This window comes from Pyrus communis, chromosome 3 (genome assembly GCF_041283825.1).
Source record: "Pyrus communis isolate YQ-2024b chromosome 3, ASM4128382v1, whole genome shotgun sequence".
NCBI classification, from domain to species: domain Eukaryota; kingdom Viridiplantae; phylum Streptophyta; class Magnoliopsida; order Rosales; family Rosaceae; genus Pyrus; species Pyrus communis.
This window is the reverse complement of record NC_142567.1, coordinates 3,854,453-3,869,603: the sequence shown is the minus strand read 5'-3', so window position 1 is coordinate 3,869,603 and position 15,151 is coordinate 3,854,453. Positions and strand designations below refer to the sequence as shown.

Below are 15,151 nucleotides of genomic sequence, written 5' to 3'. Positions count from 1 at the left end.
AAAATAGATAACTTTCATTTTGCATTTTATTTTTCCAATAAATTGTAAGAGATTTGTTACAACAATGGTTGACCAGTGAGATTAAAACTAAATCCACCTGTGACAGCCCGTCCCGAATTATTCGTATTGTAGGTGCGAAATGATGGTTTTGCCCTTAGTGGTTATGTTCGTTGTGTGGTTGTTTTGGGGATTTGGTTGGCTGCATCTGGACCCCACACACACACCCACACCCTCATCCTCATCTCCTTCCTTGTCCCGTCTCTCTTTCTCTCTTCTTCTTCTTCTTCGTACGGACCAAGACCAAATCCTTCAAAAACGTTGCAGATCGAGGTGGAAAACTATACCTTTGTGTTCGTGAGGATCATATGAGTTCAACAATACCCATTTCAGGTAGGAAATCCTTCGATTTCACGTTGAACCATGGAACCCCGATTATGGTTACTGTTCATGCACACGTGAAATGTTGTTTTTTAGGGAATTTTAAGCTTGTAGGAAGCTTAGTGAGGTCCTTAGGAAGCTTGGGGTGGTTCGTTGGAAGGATTTGAACGTCGGGATTGTGAGTTGCAGGTTTGGCCGGATTTTGTGAAGTTTCTCCGGCGAGATCTGTGAATTTCAGGGCTTGAAAGTGGTAAGGTTTTGTTCTACTTGTTGTAAGCTTCATTTGGTGCCAATTTCATGGAATTTGGTTGAAAAACTAGTGAGAAACGAAGGTTTGAAGTTTTTCCGGTTTTCCGGCGACGTCGACGGCACCGGAGGTGTGCCGGAGAAGAAGACGAAATATTCCGTCAGTTTGGACGGAATATTCCTAACGGCGTTAGGTTAACTTTAACGGAATCTGTTAGTTTTAACGGAATATTCCTGACGGCGTTAACTGACGTCGTCAGTGTGCTTGGCACGTGGCTGCGCGTGGCCAATGCGTCTGGCCGTGCCTTGGCCGGCACGTGGAAAGTTAGAAAATTATTTTTAAAATATGGGGATGTTCGTGAGGTTGAGTAAATCACATTGGTGTATTCATACACCCCACTTGAGCTTTGTATGAGAAGTTATTACCTAGTTTTGGTTATGTGCTTTAAATTAACGTTTTTATAGTTGTTTCGCATATTGGTGAGACCTATCCCGAGGACGAGCGTAGTCACTCGAGGCAAGGGGGTTACGACCCTTCTACATACCAGTGATTGAACTTTTGGTTTTCCGTATATACCTATATACTTGTGGTTTTCTCAAAAAATGAAATGGAATGTTTATATGTTTTAAATGTCATGCATAGCGTTTGCCTATTTATTTATGCATTAGTAGTTGCATATATGTATGTTTGGTGCTGCAGACGCACAAGTAAGTGTCAGGTAAGTTATGGTTTATGATGATGTTTAGTAGTTATGTGAGATGCATAGAGAGCTCATAACTTGCACCCCCAGTGTTAGTGCTCCCGCCCAGATTAGGGCACAATCATTCACGTGATGTTCACCTCCCGCACCACACGCTCATCTTGGATCCAAGTTAGGTGGTTCCGACTCATAGGTGACATGCGATTATTCGCCCAATCTTCACGTGATCGTAGCACTTGAGCATATTTATTTACACCCAGTCCTGTCATACAGACCACTTTAGTTGGTTTCGATTCGTGTGCAGGTATAGTTAGTGAGTTGGGGATTTGAGCTCTAGATTCAGCCGTATAGGTCACGTTAGGTGACTTCAGCTGACATATTACATTTCATTGATTGACATTACCTGAGCTACGTACATTTTATGTGGAGGCATTCGACATGGCATATTTCTATGCATGTTTTCTATATATGCGTATATTCTATTTGCTGGGAAACTATACAGGTTTTACGGCGAGGGGTTAGAACTTTTGTTAATGAAATGATTTTGAAAAACTTTGTTTTTGCCCACTCACATTTTCTGTTTTGCGCCCCTCCAGGTTCTAGTTTGGATTGCTCTTTTGGTGGCTTACGAGGAATTCACGGCATATCTAACAGATTATCACCAGTGTAGGACCCCTTCTGGGTGTGTTTAGTTAGTATTTGTTTCTCTGGACTGCACTAGGTTTTCTGTGCTCTGAATATTGTTTTCCACACTTACACTTGCACATGTATGTTAACTACTCTGGGTGTAGTTTGATTTTTTATTTGTTCATACTTTTATTATTATTCTTAGCTTCCGCACTGTGCACATGGTTACGTCACCCTCATGTGACGGCCAGCATGCCCTGATTTCGGTCGGGGTGTGTCACTACCCCATATTGGTAGCACCTTATATTGCTCCACCCTGGCACCAATGCTTTGTGCAAGCAACAATGGTTGATGTGTGCGTCAACCCCACCTCGTTTTGTGTGCCGCATTTACGCCTAACCGCTAGGCCCTTGTTTGCCGCTTAACTAGTGCCTAAAACCTTTTAGAACCTTTTAAATAGAAAACAAATTAAGAGAACAATTTTTCCAATTTCCCATTTTAACTTTTATTATTTCATTTAGCCAATTTTTCACTTAGACCAACTCCAATGGTTGGATAAAACTTATACCCGCCCAAAGCTTAGCCAATCATTGGGCAAAAAAGGTTGGATTAAAACTTATTGTTAGGCCAAATTTAGCCCAGAAAATGAGCTAAGGTTAGTAGCAAGGACTTAGTTGCTGACGTTGTCGGCCACTTGCGGAAAGACCGACTACAAATTTTTTATCAGACAACACACGTAGTTGGATCAACAGCCTATATTCAATTTTTTTATGTATAAAAAAAAAATAAACTCTATATATACATTAAATCTGACATTTGAGATAGAATACGAGCAAATTTAACGGTAAAAAAAATTCTAACAACTCAAAATTAAATCCAAGGCTAAAACAATTAAAAATTTTATTTAAATCACAATTCACCCGTACTCTATAAATACCTATGCATTTGTTCAAACATCCACACAAACTTCACTTCCATCAAACAAATTTTTTCTTTCTACCCACCTATTTATTTGTGTCTAAGAATGGGGCAGGCTGTGTGGTTTTCCACGTTTTTTCATGTGGTGCATATGTGTAAAAATGAGGTAGGTTTGGTGATTTTTCATTATTTTACAGAATATAAATATTTTTAGGTTGAAATGTCCATAAAGATACATTAGGACAATTTACATAAATTTTATTTTTGAAAAAGTTACCGAAAAATATTAGACTAAAATCATTTCTTAATAATTTTGAGCTAAAATTTTAAGCCAAAACCATTAGAGTAGAAAACCATTTCTTGGTTTAGAACCAAAAAATTTAGGTTTTAACCATAACTATTAGAGTTGGTCTTAAGGTACATTTCATTTAATGTCACATTTTTTTTTTTTTTAACAAACGATACTATTTACACGAAGGGGAGGGGATGGACTTAACCTTACAATGGGCTAGCAATAATGTAATTCAAATTCACCTTTGACGAGAATTGAACCTAAGACCTATCATTTACAAGTGAAGAGGAATATCACTGGATCGTAATACTAAGTGGCCATTTAATCACATTTTAATAATGAAAAATTAAGAAAAAAATATACCTAAGAATGTACCCACCCAAGTTGGTCTTAAGCCATGAGGATCCTCGTCTGATCCTCTTTGTAAGGATCATTCAACCACATCCGTTCATCATGCATTGTACGATTAGAAATCATTGTAATTTTTTAATTTAAAATTGAATGTAAACAGTACCTGATAAAAACTGACCGTACGATGTACGATCAACGAATATAATTGAATGATCCCTAAAATCCTCATAAAGAAAATCCGGCAATGATCACCTCCCGATCTTAGGGGACGTCTTTGATTAACAAAAAAAGAAAAGGTACATATTCATTAGCGAGAGGTCAACTGACGTAAGTATGTACCTAACTAACTTCACCCACTAAATTGACCCAAAAAAAAAAAGTAATTCACTAAATTGACCAAAAAAAAAAAAAAAGATCTACCTCACCAAAAAATTATGAAAAAAAAAAAAAAAAGGTTTGTATCTAAACCAAATTGGAAATGTAGTTATTAATTTTCCAAAACGCAAGAATAAAATCAAGTTATGAAAAGATTCAAAAACGGAAATCACCAAGCTCCGGAGTCCGGACTTCAGACCAGTAACGGTAACGATTGAGGATTCCTTCTCTTACAGATCACTCCCAAGAACCCTAGATTTTCTAGGGTTTCTCCCTCCCTCTCTGAAGCTCCAAAACGATGCCTTCATCCCCTAAGTTCTTCCACGCGCGCCAACCTCCCTCCGCTCTCAGACCAACCGTCCTGATCGTCGCCTTTTCCCTCGTAATCGGACTCTCCGGTTTCATCGTCGGAATCGTCTCGGTTCTCCACCCGAGCCAGTACAACTGCCTGATCGGCAGCGCCAGATCGGTGAAGGTGGTTTGGGAAACAAGTGGCGGCGGCGGTACCAGCAGCAGCACTCAAAACGGTCTCGTTTTGGGGGTTGGAGATGGAAATGATGATAACAAGAGGCACAAAGTGATGGGCTTTGTGGGGATTCAAACCGGGTTCCGATCCACGGGTCGCAGACAGTCCTTGAGGAAGACTTGGATGCCGTCCGATGCACTGGGCCTTCAACGGTATCAATTTTATTTAAATATGTTTTCATTCATATCAGCAATTTGAATCCTAATTCACATCATTCTAATGTGAAAATGGCTGAAATGATCAATTTACAAATCTCAATTGCTGAAATGATCACTTTTCAGTATCTAATGTCGTTAATATTTGATCAATATATGTGGACAAGATTTGATTTGATGAGTTCAATAATTGAGATTTCCAAACGATCATTTTGGTCAATTTCCCGATTTTAACAGCATATATTGTTTGTTGCAAATTGTGGTCCTAGGAAAATGATTATTGATTTTGAACTTTGATTTAGACGATGTTATATGCTAGAGTGGCTTGAAAAATTCGAAAGCTTGGTAATTGTGATTGTGTTGTTTGGTATTGATTGGAAAAGTGGGGTTGCAGCTTGGAAGAAGCCACTGGTTTGGCTTTCAGGTTTGTGATTGGTAAAACCAAGGATAAAGCAGAGATGGCGGAACTCGCCAAAGAGGTGGCTAAATTTGATGATTTCCTGCTATTGGATATTGAAGAGGAGTACAGTAAGCTCCCCTACAAAACGTTAGTTCTGGATTACTTATAGTCATCTTTCATGCCTCTAGTTTATTACTGAAGTGTCAAAATGAAAATGTCGTTTGTTTCTATTGCAGGTTGGCTTTCTTCAAAGCTGCCTATGCACTTTATGATGCTGACTTCTATGTTAAAGCTGATGACGACATATACTTAAGGCCAGGTGAGTAGATTTGTAAAGATTATCCATATCATATTTAGTGTGTCTAATACGTTATTTTCATTCTGAGATTTTTTGGAGTAATGCAATCACTTTGCATTGATATTTTCAGATCGCCTTTCACTGCTCTTGGCAAAAGAGCGTTCTCACTCTCAGACATACCTTGGGTGCATGAAAAAGGGCCCCGTCTTCACAGACCCAAAGCTTAAGTGGTTAGTTCTGTTTCTTTCATGATTTGGTTGTCTTTTCTCTGGCGTAATCCTTAAACTTTATTATTATTATTTTTTTATAAATATTTTGCAACTACTTGATTTAAGACTATTGTGGAATCATTTGGGGAAGTGTAACTGAAAGTAAAGTGTCCAGTTATCCTGCATCCAAGTGAAAATGGTTCACAGATAACCAGAACTTTCAATTATCTTTTCTTCCAGCAGTAAAATGATCTGATCGATGAAAGTATTGCAGGTATGAGCCACTTTCCTATTTGCTTGGAAGCGAGTACTTTCTCCATGCCTATGGTCCAATATATGCTCTTTCTGCTGATGTTGTTGCAAGTTTGGTTGCTCTTAGAAACAACAGGCAAGTTTTAACTCATCAACCAAACTTTGCTTATTTAGTTCATATGTGCCCTTAGATGTATGCACCGGAAAGTTATTGTTTGTTATTATGTGTTTTTCGGTCTCTCTTAGTCTCTTACCATATATATATGGTGGGAAGCTGATGGCATGATCTTAATCAGAGATCTTGAATGATTGAAAAAGTTTCATCTTTACTTTTCTCTTTGATCTAGTTAGTTGGTGTCAGTATGATTATTTTACCCTCGGGAACAATTAAGCCCTAGGCATGACCACTCCATTATCCCTTGAGACAAGTCCCGGTTGGCTGAACATGTCCCTTTTTAATGCCAACTTCCCATAAGTTGTTTAAGTTGTCAATTTTATCCGTTGGAAGCAGTTTAACTTATAACCATGTACATAGTGCTGGGAAGGTTAAGGGGTGGCTGCTTTCAGTTCTTCTATTGTTTTATCTTTAGGCTTAAGAGGAGTTCTTGAAACCTAATGGAGAGGTGACAAAACCCTATACTTTTCATTACAAAACCAATAAACCCGAAAGATTCCTCTTTGATCCAATTGGTGGGTGTTGGTAATGTTATTCAGCCACATATGGCCAGTTTTAGTTGTTCTACGATATTTAGGAGACACTATTATATGGTACATGTCTATAGACTTGCTGTTGTGTCATACTCTTTTACTTTCCTGAACAATGAGTGTCTCTTAGATCTGACCACTCTTTTATCACTTGAGCTAAGTCCTGGGTGTTTGAACAGTTTCCATTATTAGTTGTTTAATTGTTTATGAGATTGATAGGTTTGCAGGACAGTAGGATCTTGACTTATAACCTTGACTGTATTTGTTTGTCGGGATGTATGTATGTGAAGAAGTGGCCAGTGTTGAGTTTTATTGGCTTTTTGTGCCTCTGGGAGAAAATTCTGGCCATTAAGGCTACAAGTACTTTAGCGAATGCTTAGTTCGACTAAAATAAAGACGGGGTGAAGTTTATGTGGTCATGGTACCTCTTGTCATTAGCATTCTTCATAAAGCATTTCTAGGTCATTGTCCATGGCTTAATAAACCTAGTCCAACTCCAATTGTTACTAATGAGAGACTCATAAAGGCAGCTTGAATATCAAGTGGTTTTATGCTTCTGATACCACCTCCAATGATGTAACCCTTGCCCCCCACGGTTAAAGTATTCTAGTTGGGATTTCTATAACCTTCTCATTATCCTATCCTAAGACATGATTGTCTTAAGTTAACTCATGTTAAGCTATTTGGTTTGTGTTTTTCCCATTAAATTCAAATATCAAGAAAATAAATTATTCAATTTGAATAGATCCTTACATCTCTGCCAATTTCCTACCCTGTAACATAGCTCATTTTGTACCATCTTCTGTGTAATTACAGTTTTCGAATGTTTAGCAATGAGGATGTCACAATTGGTGCGTGGATGCTTGCAATGAATGTTAACCATGAGAACAATAAAGCATTGTGCTCACAGGAGTGTACACCATCATCAATCGCTGTGTGGGATATTCCGAAGTGCTCTGGTTGGTGTTTCTTCTCCTTTAATAAATTTTAGAGACTGTAGTAATCTCCGGTAATCAAACACCATATTCTAAAATTGCATTCGAGATCGGTGTTCAAAGACATAAAAAATTTCATCTTATGCAGAGACCCATTTTAATACAACCGAATAGGTTTTGGACTTCAAGAAGTATTGTATTTCATATCCCGTTGTCCCAGATCTTTTATCGGCCTTCAGAGCCACATGATTTAACTTGGGAATGAATGAAAGTAACTAACCATAGGGAATAATATTCTGTCTTGAAAAGGAAAACTCTTATAGAAAAACTAGGGGTGGTTTTAAATAAACCACAAAGGTTTATATCTTGGAATGGGAAAATGAAAACTGAAAGTAAGTGTTGAGCAATTTCTTGAAAAAGGTATAACTGGATTGGACATTTCACGTTAATATATAAGTAAGCGTACATGGTTTTATAGTGCTATTGTTAATGCAGGGCTCTGCAATCCAGAAACCAAATTGCTAGAACTCCACCAGATGGACAGCTGCTCAAAAACTCCGACGGTGGAATCTGATGATTAGTAGCCTTGCATTGCGTTGTTTGCTCTTGAAGTGGATCAACTGAGGAGTTATTTTTGGGTATGCGCATCCTTCCGTTACCTGACGATATCATTCTTTTGTTTTCCCTGTGTAGTAAGATCACAGAAATATACACATTTTTTGAAGGGTCCCAGAGAGGGATATGATGAGAAGAGGGGTGTAGGAAAAGGGTATGGCCCGTACCGGGTCATAGTTACAGGATTTAGGACGACAGATAGTAATCAGGGTTGTAATCATTTGTCAGCTTTTCTAATCTTATATCGTTCTTTAGAATTTTGACTTCAGATCTTTAAACATCATTGAGCATTGCACTTAAGTTCGGATGAAAAATTTTCTTCCTTTTTTTAATATTTAAACGTAGATCGAGAATGAAGGTGACTGGAAGTAGAAACCCTGTTTTCCTTCATCCTTTCTGTACTAGTTTTAACAAGGTACACATTAAGAGATATATCTTGAAAACTTGGGGTGTTTAGTGGGTTCTTTTTCAGCATGTGTCATTCCATCCCTACTGCTCTCTGCAATGTCTATCGATAGGATTACCTCAAATCCGAAAACAGCCCCATTTTTCTTTCCTTTGAATGCATCTCCGTGGATATACGCAAACATGAAAAGCTGGAAACTTGGACTGTATTTTTCTCTTTGAAACCTCATAGGAACCTTCATCCAGATACAAATATTCTTCCAAGTTTTCGCTTCTATTTGAAATCTTAGATCATGTCATACCCTCAAGTTTTCACCTGGATAAAATTCAAGTCGTTGTAAGCTATAAACCTCAAGCTCTTGCCCTTCCATCGTCATAGGCAAAACTCGTTCACCATCAAGATCTCTTTGAACCCTCATTCACCATCAAGGACAATGTAAACGCTTTCATTTGCCAAACTTAATGTTCTCTAGCTCCTACCCTTGATCCTCTCATGCTAAAGCTCTGTTCTCAGTTTGTCCAAGCAATTGAATTTCTTAGGAAGGGAACTTACCAGACCGGATCAGACCAGACCAGACTGATCACTCAATGGATTGATTTCGTTTGCTTATGCTATTACTTTAGAGTTCTAACTTCTAAACCAAATCCAAAAGTATTTTCTCTAAGAGCGTTTTCTGTCATTTTAAAAGCACTTCTAAACGAGTCTGTTTGTGTTTGTCAAATATGTCAAATGCATAAGCTTTATACATGTAATATGTTGTGTTGGTGTTGGTGGTCTCCACTCTCACCGTCCAACCCTAAACATGACCCCACTTGTTCAACTTGAGTTAGCATTTTAAAACTAGATTACTCAAGTTTGTTCCCTACAATACATAAACCCAAAAATTAAATTTGATGAGTTTATTATTAGGAGTTGCAAAAATCCAGTGGAATTAATGACTAAACCAATAATTACATTCGATAATTGAGCTTGAAATCCAAGTTGAAATATTGAATATAAAACTTGAGTAATGGATAAGTTTATGACATTGATCATGTCTATGAGATTTCTTGATGAAGACAACATGTACTAGGTTAAGAATGTAGAAATGATTTTCGGAGTCTCGTTTTTACTTTATACACATCTCCTTTTATATCTACTCTTTAATTCTCTTTTGATTTATTCAATCCGATTAAAAAGGAAGTTCAAGTAATGGAAAAATGAGTGCGAAAATCTTTTTCCGAAAATCTAATAACTCATGATTTGAGCACACTTATTCTGATTGGCCCCGGTGAAAATTTGAAAAGATGTTATTCAGCACATTTTAGTTCTTGATAGGGCTTGATATAGTAATACATGGGCCATGGGCATGCACTTCGGTTGGGCTACAAGTCCAAGCCAGGCCCAACTGCCTTAAATCAGCATGAAGAGCGCCTCTTGTTCACAACTAGTGCTAGAATGCTTGTTTTAAGATCCATTTATGATATAACGCCTTGTAGTTCACGTGATTAATAATATTTACTCATGCACTCGACGTTTTGTATTTAACTCTGTCATTTTGCAATATTGCTTGTATAAAGAAAAAAAGTCCATTTTAGACAATTAGTGCCAAAAGTTATGAGTCATTTCTAATTTAAAAGGTTTACAACTCACATGATTAATAGCATTTATCTGTTGCACCCGAGATGATCGCTTGTATCAGAAAAATAGAAATGAAAAAAAAAACAACTCATTTCTGACTTCAGTCACACTTTAGACTTTAGGAAAAAAATAAAATAAAACAAAGAGGTGCAGTGTGAGAGCATTCCACCGTTTGATTATTTATATGAGCTACTAATCTGAGCCGAAGAACAACATTTAGTGGGTTCTGGTTAAGTATTTGGTGAGCTTAGTCCAGCACTAATTAATCCATAATTTCAATCCCATTATGGTTATTCCCTTCATGTCTCTCTAAACATCTCATTGTATATAACATATATACAAGCCCCTTAAAGGCTGACATCTTCATTTTTTGAAAAAAAATATATTAGGGATTAGTTATTCGATTCACTCCACGTCAAATTTTAACGATCTGAATCGTCTATTTGTAAGTCTCAATTGCAGGTCCTTACAAAATTTCCATTCAATTCGAACCCGTTTCCTCAATTATTTGTCACGATGAAATTTAAATATTTTTTAGAACATAGCGTCCTCAATTAGATTTTTTTAAAATTTTTACCATAAAAAATATTTTACAAAAATAATCTGTAAAGTACAACTTAAAAAATAAACAATTTAAATATTTAAAATTCGATATATTGTGAGCTCTGTAACTAATTCATTTTTTTCAAAATGGAATACCTTTCGTCAAAGCCTTTGTGTGTGTGTGTGTGTGTGTGTGTGTGTGTGTGTGTGTGTAAGTGTGTAATGTGAACAAGATTTAGATTTGACCTTTTATTAGTCAGCTGGTTTGTAAATTATAATATATAAGATGTTGGGTCAGAATTTAAAATTCAGAAAGTCACCAATATTTCCCATATTAATATTATAATAAAATGGGCATCACGTGCCTTCCCTCAGCCAGTCAGCCTCCTCATTTCCCTCAAATGCAACGCATCATGCCATCGTGCACGCTTCAAAACCTCTTCCCTTCTGACATGCTTTGCTTCAATGTTCAACTTGGGAAGAGATTATTTCCAGATCACTTCCACTAAAACACACCGATCGAATAATTTAGATTTTTAAAATTTAATCCAACGATTACAAATAAGAGATTTCTTTAAAAATTATAATAATTTTAGTCGTTGGATCAAATTTCATTAGTCCTGATTAATTGATTGGTGAATTTTGATGAAAGAAATCCGACATTTAATTTACTATTAAAGCTGTGTACTTATTATTTTATATTTCTTATTTTATTGGAAAGAGAAATGTTATAGAGACTCTTTCAATATTGAGATTCTTCATACTCTCTACTACTTATGTTTTTGGCATAATATATTATAATATTAGTCTAGAAATTAACATTAAAATATGATGTGACAAATAATACATAGAAAGTTCCGCTTTGAAAGATTCTCAATAGCATTTCTCGATTGGAAATATTATTTGGTGTCTCTGATTGCAAAGTGTTATGTTTCTTTTCTCTCTATTTGTTTACAGCCATGTGATTGTTTACATTAAAAAAAACACATAAAATTCAAAGAATATTGAAAATAAAAGTGAATGATTGGTAATATTGAGTGAATTTGAATGGACTAGAAGGGTTAGACATGAAATAAGAAAAGAAAAAAAATACTTAACTCTTATAATTTGTGGGGATTGGAAATGAAATTTTACTTAATGAGTAATTCATTATGTCTTAAAATGGACAAATTTCTCAGTTTTAATTTTAGGTACAACAAACTATGTGTTTATTTTCTCTCATTAAATGACTAGTTACATAATAATAATAATAAAGGAAAACTAATAAAAAAGGTTTGAAAACTTTGAGTTTTAACGATAATGACAAAATAAAAGGTAAAGTGAATAGTACTAGGATTAACTTTTTAATGTAAAAATATGATTTTTCGTTAAAATAAACAATGCCGAAAATTTTTCATTAAAGTTCCTAATAAGAATTCATAACAGTATATAGTTGATGATTAACAAATCTTTTCTTTGACTGACTCCTTGAATTTGACAAAAAGAAAAAAAATAAAGGAGTCAAAAGTCAAAACTGCCAACATTTGTTCTTGGAGCTACATATCATTGCTATATATATCACCAATTCATAAAGATAAAAATATAACCTACACAAGATTCAAGAAACAAGACATTCAATTGAACGAAGAGAAAGTAAAAAAATTGAATATATATTTAGAGAAATGCTAAGCAGACTTTGTTAAAGTGAGATTTTTCATGGACTCTGTGTCATTTCACAGTTTAACGTCAATTTCAGTGTCATTATTGTAAATATTTTGCTAAAAACGTAATGTAATAGAGAATTAAAAAAGAATCTCACTTTTAAAAGAATCTATTCGGTATATATATAGAAATAACAACTAAGCCATGAGGACTGAAAACAATGACTGGACAATGAGGTCGAGGACAAATTAACAACTAAGCCATGAGGAAATTCATCAGCCCTTTTCCCCAACACATTAGGAATAGGAAGGAGAAGGAATCCAAGGTGAGAGAGACCAACACTGTATAAGTTTACAACGCATGTGGTTTACTGGTCCTTTTGCTAATTATTCAGACAGTTTTAATGTACCCTCCAAACACATCACTATCTAATCCAATCCAATCGGACCTAGCTAGCTTAAACATTATCCAATCCCATTGAGCAAACAAAAGGAAAAAGGACTATCCAAAGACATCTAGCTACCATTCGCTGAGTCCAATGGAAGTCCAGGATCAATTATCAAATCCATCATGATCATGTGCCAGCTTGTTTTTAGTTTTTGTATGAAATTATTTGTACAAGTTACATTATCTTGTAATCTCGTTGTAACTGAAAGCTATATATTATAACTTTATATATGAAAAGTAGATATACAACACATTCAACATTAACTACATTTGCCACTAACTGATCAAAGTTTTAAACGGATATATTATTAAAACAAGGAACAAATTCAAGTTCGAGAAGAACAATCAGCATAGCGAAACTCTGTTATGGCATTTACGAAGATGTTACAACATGACAGTTACAAAAGCATTTTTTGTTTGTGATTGAAAGTTGGATTTGATATCTTTTTTTTTATACAACACATTCAGTACTAACCATACTACATCGAATACTAACTGATCAAAGTTAAAAACGGATAACATAGTCAGAAAAAGCGAACGAATCCAAGTTCAAAAAGAACAATCAACATAGCGCAATAGTTTCTATAATCAACAAAGACGAGAAGGGAATTCGAACTATGAATCGCGGAATGTGAAACATGACATTGGTGAATGGTTGAAGAAATGGAGCAAACTCAAAACGTGGGTCCAAAGTATTGGAAGCAGTTTGCTGGTTAAGTGAAATATGTAGGGGGACGTGAAAGCTTTGAGGGGGAGAGATGTTTCAAACCTTGTTGTGAAACGAAGCAATCCCTCTCTGTCCTTCGAATAGGTCTGACAGACTGACACTAACGATTATTGTGTCTTCCTTAGTTAATTCATCAAAACCGCACTGTTTACGTCTGAGGGAGGAGGATCACGCGATCGAAAGAAAGCTTATAATTCTAAGTTTCCCTGCACCCTTCATCAATGGCTTTAAATTTGTCTTCTTGGTAAAACCAAGTGGCCTCGAGTACTATACTATCTATTATTGCTGCAAATTTTGACAGAAATTAATTGCTCATGGAAATACTGAAATAGTTCGTGAAACAATTTCAAATTACTTAGGCTCGTCCAGTATCTAGGATCGTATGGATAACTTAATATATTTAAATTATGTTGAATGACGAAATTGTGTACAAGTTTAAGGAAAAAGATGGATTACTTGTGAATGAAACTTATCATTTCTGATGCATAAATTTGTGCATCCTTATAACTTATCGCTTCTAATCCTCTCGTAATGAAAAATCTTCATTGTATCTTCTTTTTTTACTTCACCGCACCTTCAATATTATGAGTTGTCCATTTCAATATTTCAGCCCAAAGGCCTCAATTGGTATAGAAGAGTGCATAAGGTGAAAACGAGGATCCTCCCCAAAATGGAAAGATTAAACGGAAGAAGTTTTCTTTATGTTCAACCCTCTACCTTCAAATAAAAAATAATTCTCCTCTACCCTCAGAATAGCTTGGATTTATGGGTATCCATTCCAATTAAATTCTCATACGAATGAGGCCTAAGACATTATAATGTGAATATGAATCATTAATTAAGTTTATATTTTGTCAAACTTTGTGTTTTTAGTGAAAAATACATTCGTAAAATTACCTCCGGAAAAGTCATGGTTTGGAGTTCCCTTTTCCAAACAGAATGCCGAAACCTCAGCACATCTTCAAGTCGAGAATTAATGTATTACTTGATCGGAACAACTATGCTCCTCTGGGCAGCGGCATTCATTCTATTAAGTTACTCTAAGCAAAAATAATTGCTTCCAAACTTTAAATTGAAAAAGAAAAGGAAGAATGCTAAACAGACAATAGGACAGACAGTAGACCATACATCCTCAAATAAATGTGCCAATCCATTGTTTGACTAACAAATTTATATGGCTCATATTTAGATAGGATAAATGCTAAGGAGATTCTCTTAAAGATTGAACTCTTTATTGATTATCTGCCACTTCATATTTTTGGCACAATGACTTATAACGTTAATCCAAAAATTGACATTAAACTGTAAGGTAACAGAGAATTCATTTAAACTTCCACTTTTAGATTGTCTCCTTAATATTTCTCTTTATGTATGGCTTACATGCAATTTAAATTGCCAGCCCATTTCATAATTCCAACAAATACAAACCATAATTCCATTACATAGGATTCCTCCTTGATATTGTCAAGTGAATTGGATTGTACTGAAAAGAGGAAAGTAGTACTGATCTGATCAAATACATAATTCAAGTTCTTGATGGTTACATTAAGCAGCATTGCTGCATAGCCTGCACTGGTTTCAATTAAGAAAAAACTAAAAATAATAGAGTTTTAATAATTAATCAGTTTTGTACCAGCGCACATTATTCGGTATGGGTGACATTGCGAAAACTTTACATCACACTGAAATATCTCGTAGTTTTTTATTTTTAATAATTAAATTTTGATCAATGTGTTGTTAAACAAGGTTCTAACGATTAAGAATTTCAGAATATAGAGTATTCG

The 15,151-nt window shown here is 35.6% G+C and overlaps 1 protein-coding gene across 2 annotated transcripts; it reads left to right on the top strand.

Moving 5' to 3' along the window:
• Positions 1 to 3,971: 3,971 nt before the first annotated feature.
• Positions 3,972 to 8,240, top strand: LOC137715816 (putative beta-1,3-galactosyltransferase 13). 2 transcript variants are annotated; one of them, XR_015960490.1, is made up of 8 exons: positions 4,030 to 4,566; positions 4,964 to 5,116; positions 5,206 to 5,288; positions 5,398 to 5,497; positions 5,751 to 5,864; positions 7,250 to 7,392; positions 7,864 to 8,006; positions 8,094 to 8,240. XR_015960490.1 is itself a non-coding variant. In XM_068455164.2 (7 exons), the coding sequence occupies exons 1-7, from the start codon at positions 4,187 to 4,189 to the stop codon at positions 7,947 to 7,949; spliced, it is 1,059 nt and encodes a 352-aa protein (XP_068311265.2). In that variant the 5' UTR covers positions 3,972 to 4,186; the 3' UTR covers positions 7,950 to 8,240. The 2 variants fall into 2 exon arrangements, 1 of the variants encoding a protein (XP_068311265.2); XM_068455164.2 differs by having other exon boundaries at positions 3,972 to 4,566; positions 7,864 to 8,240.
• The last annotated feature ends 6,911 nt before the right edge of the window (positions 8,241 to 15,151 follow it).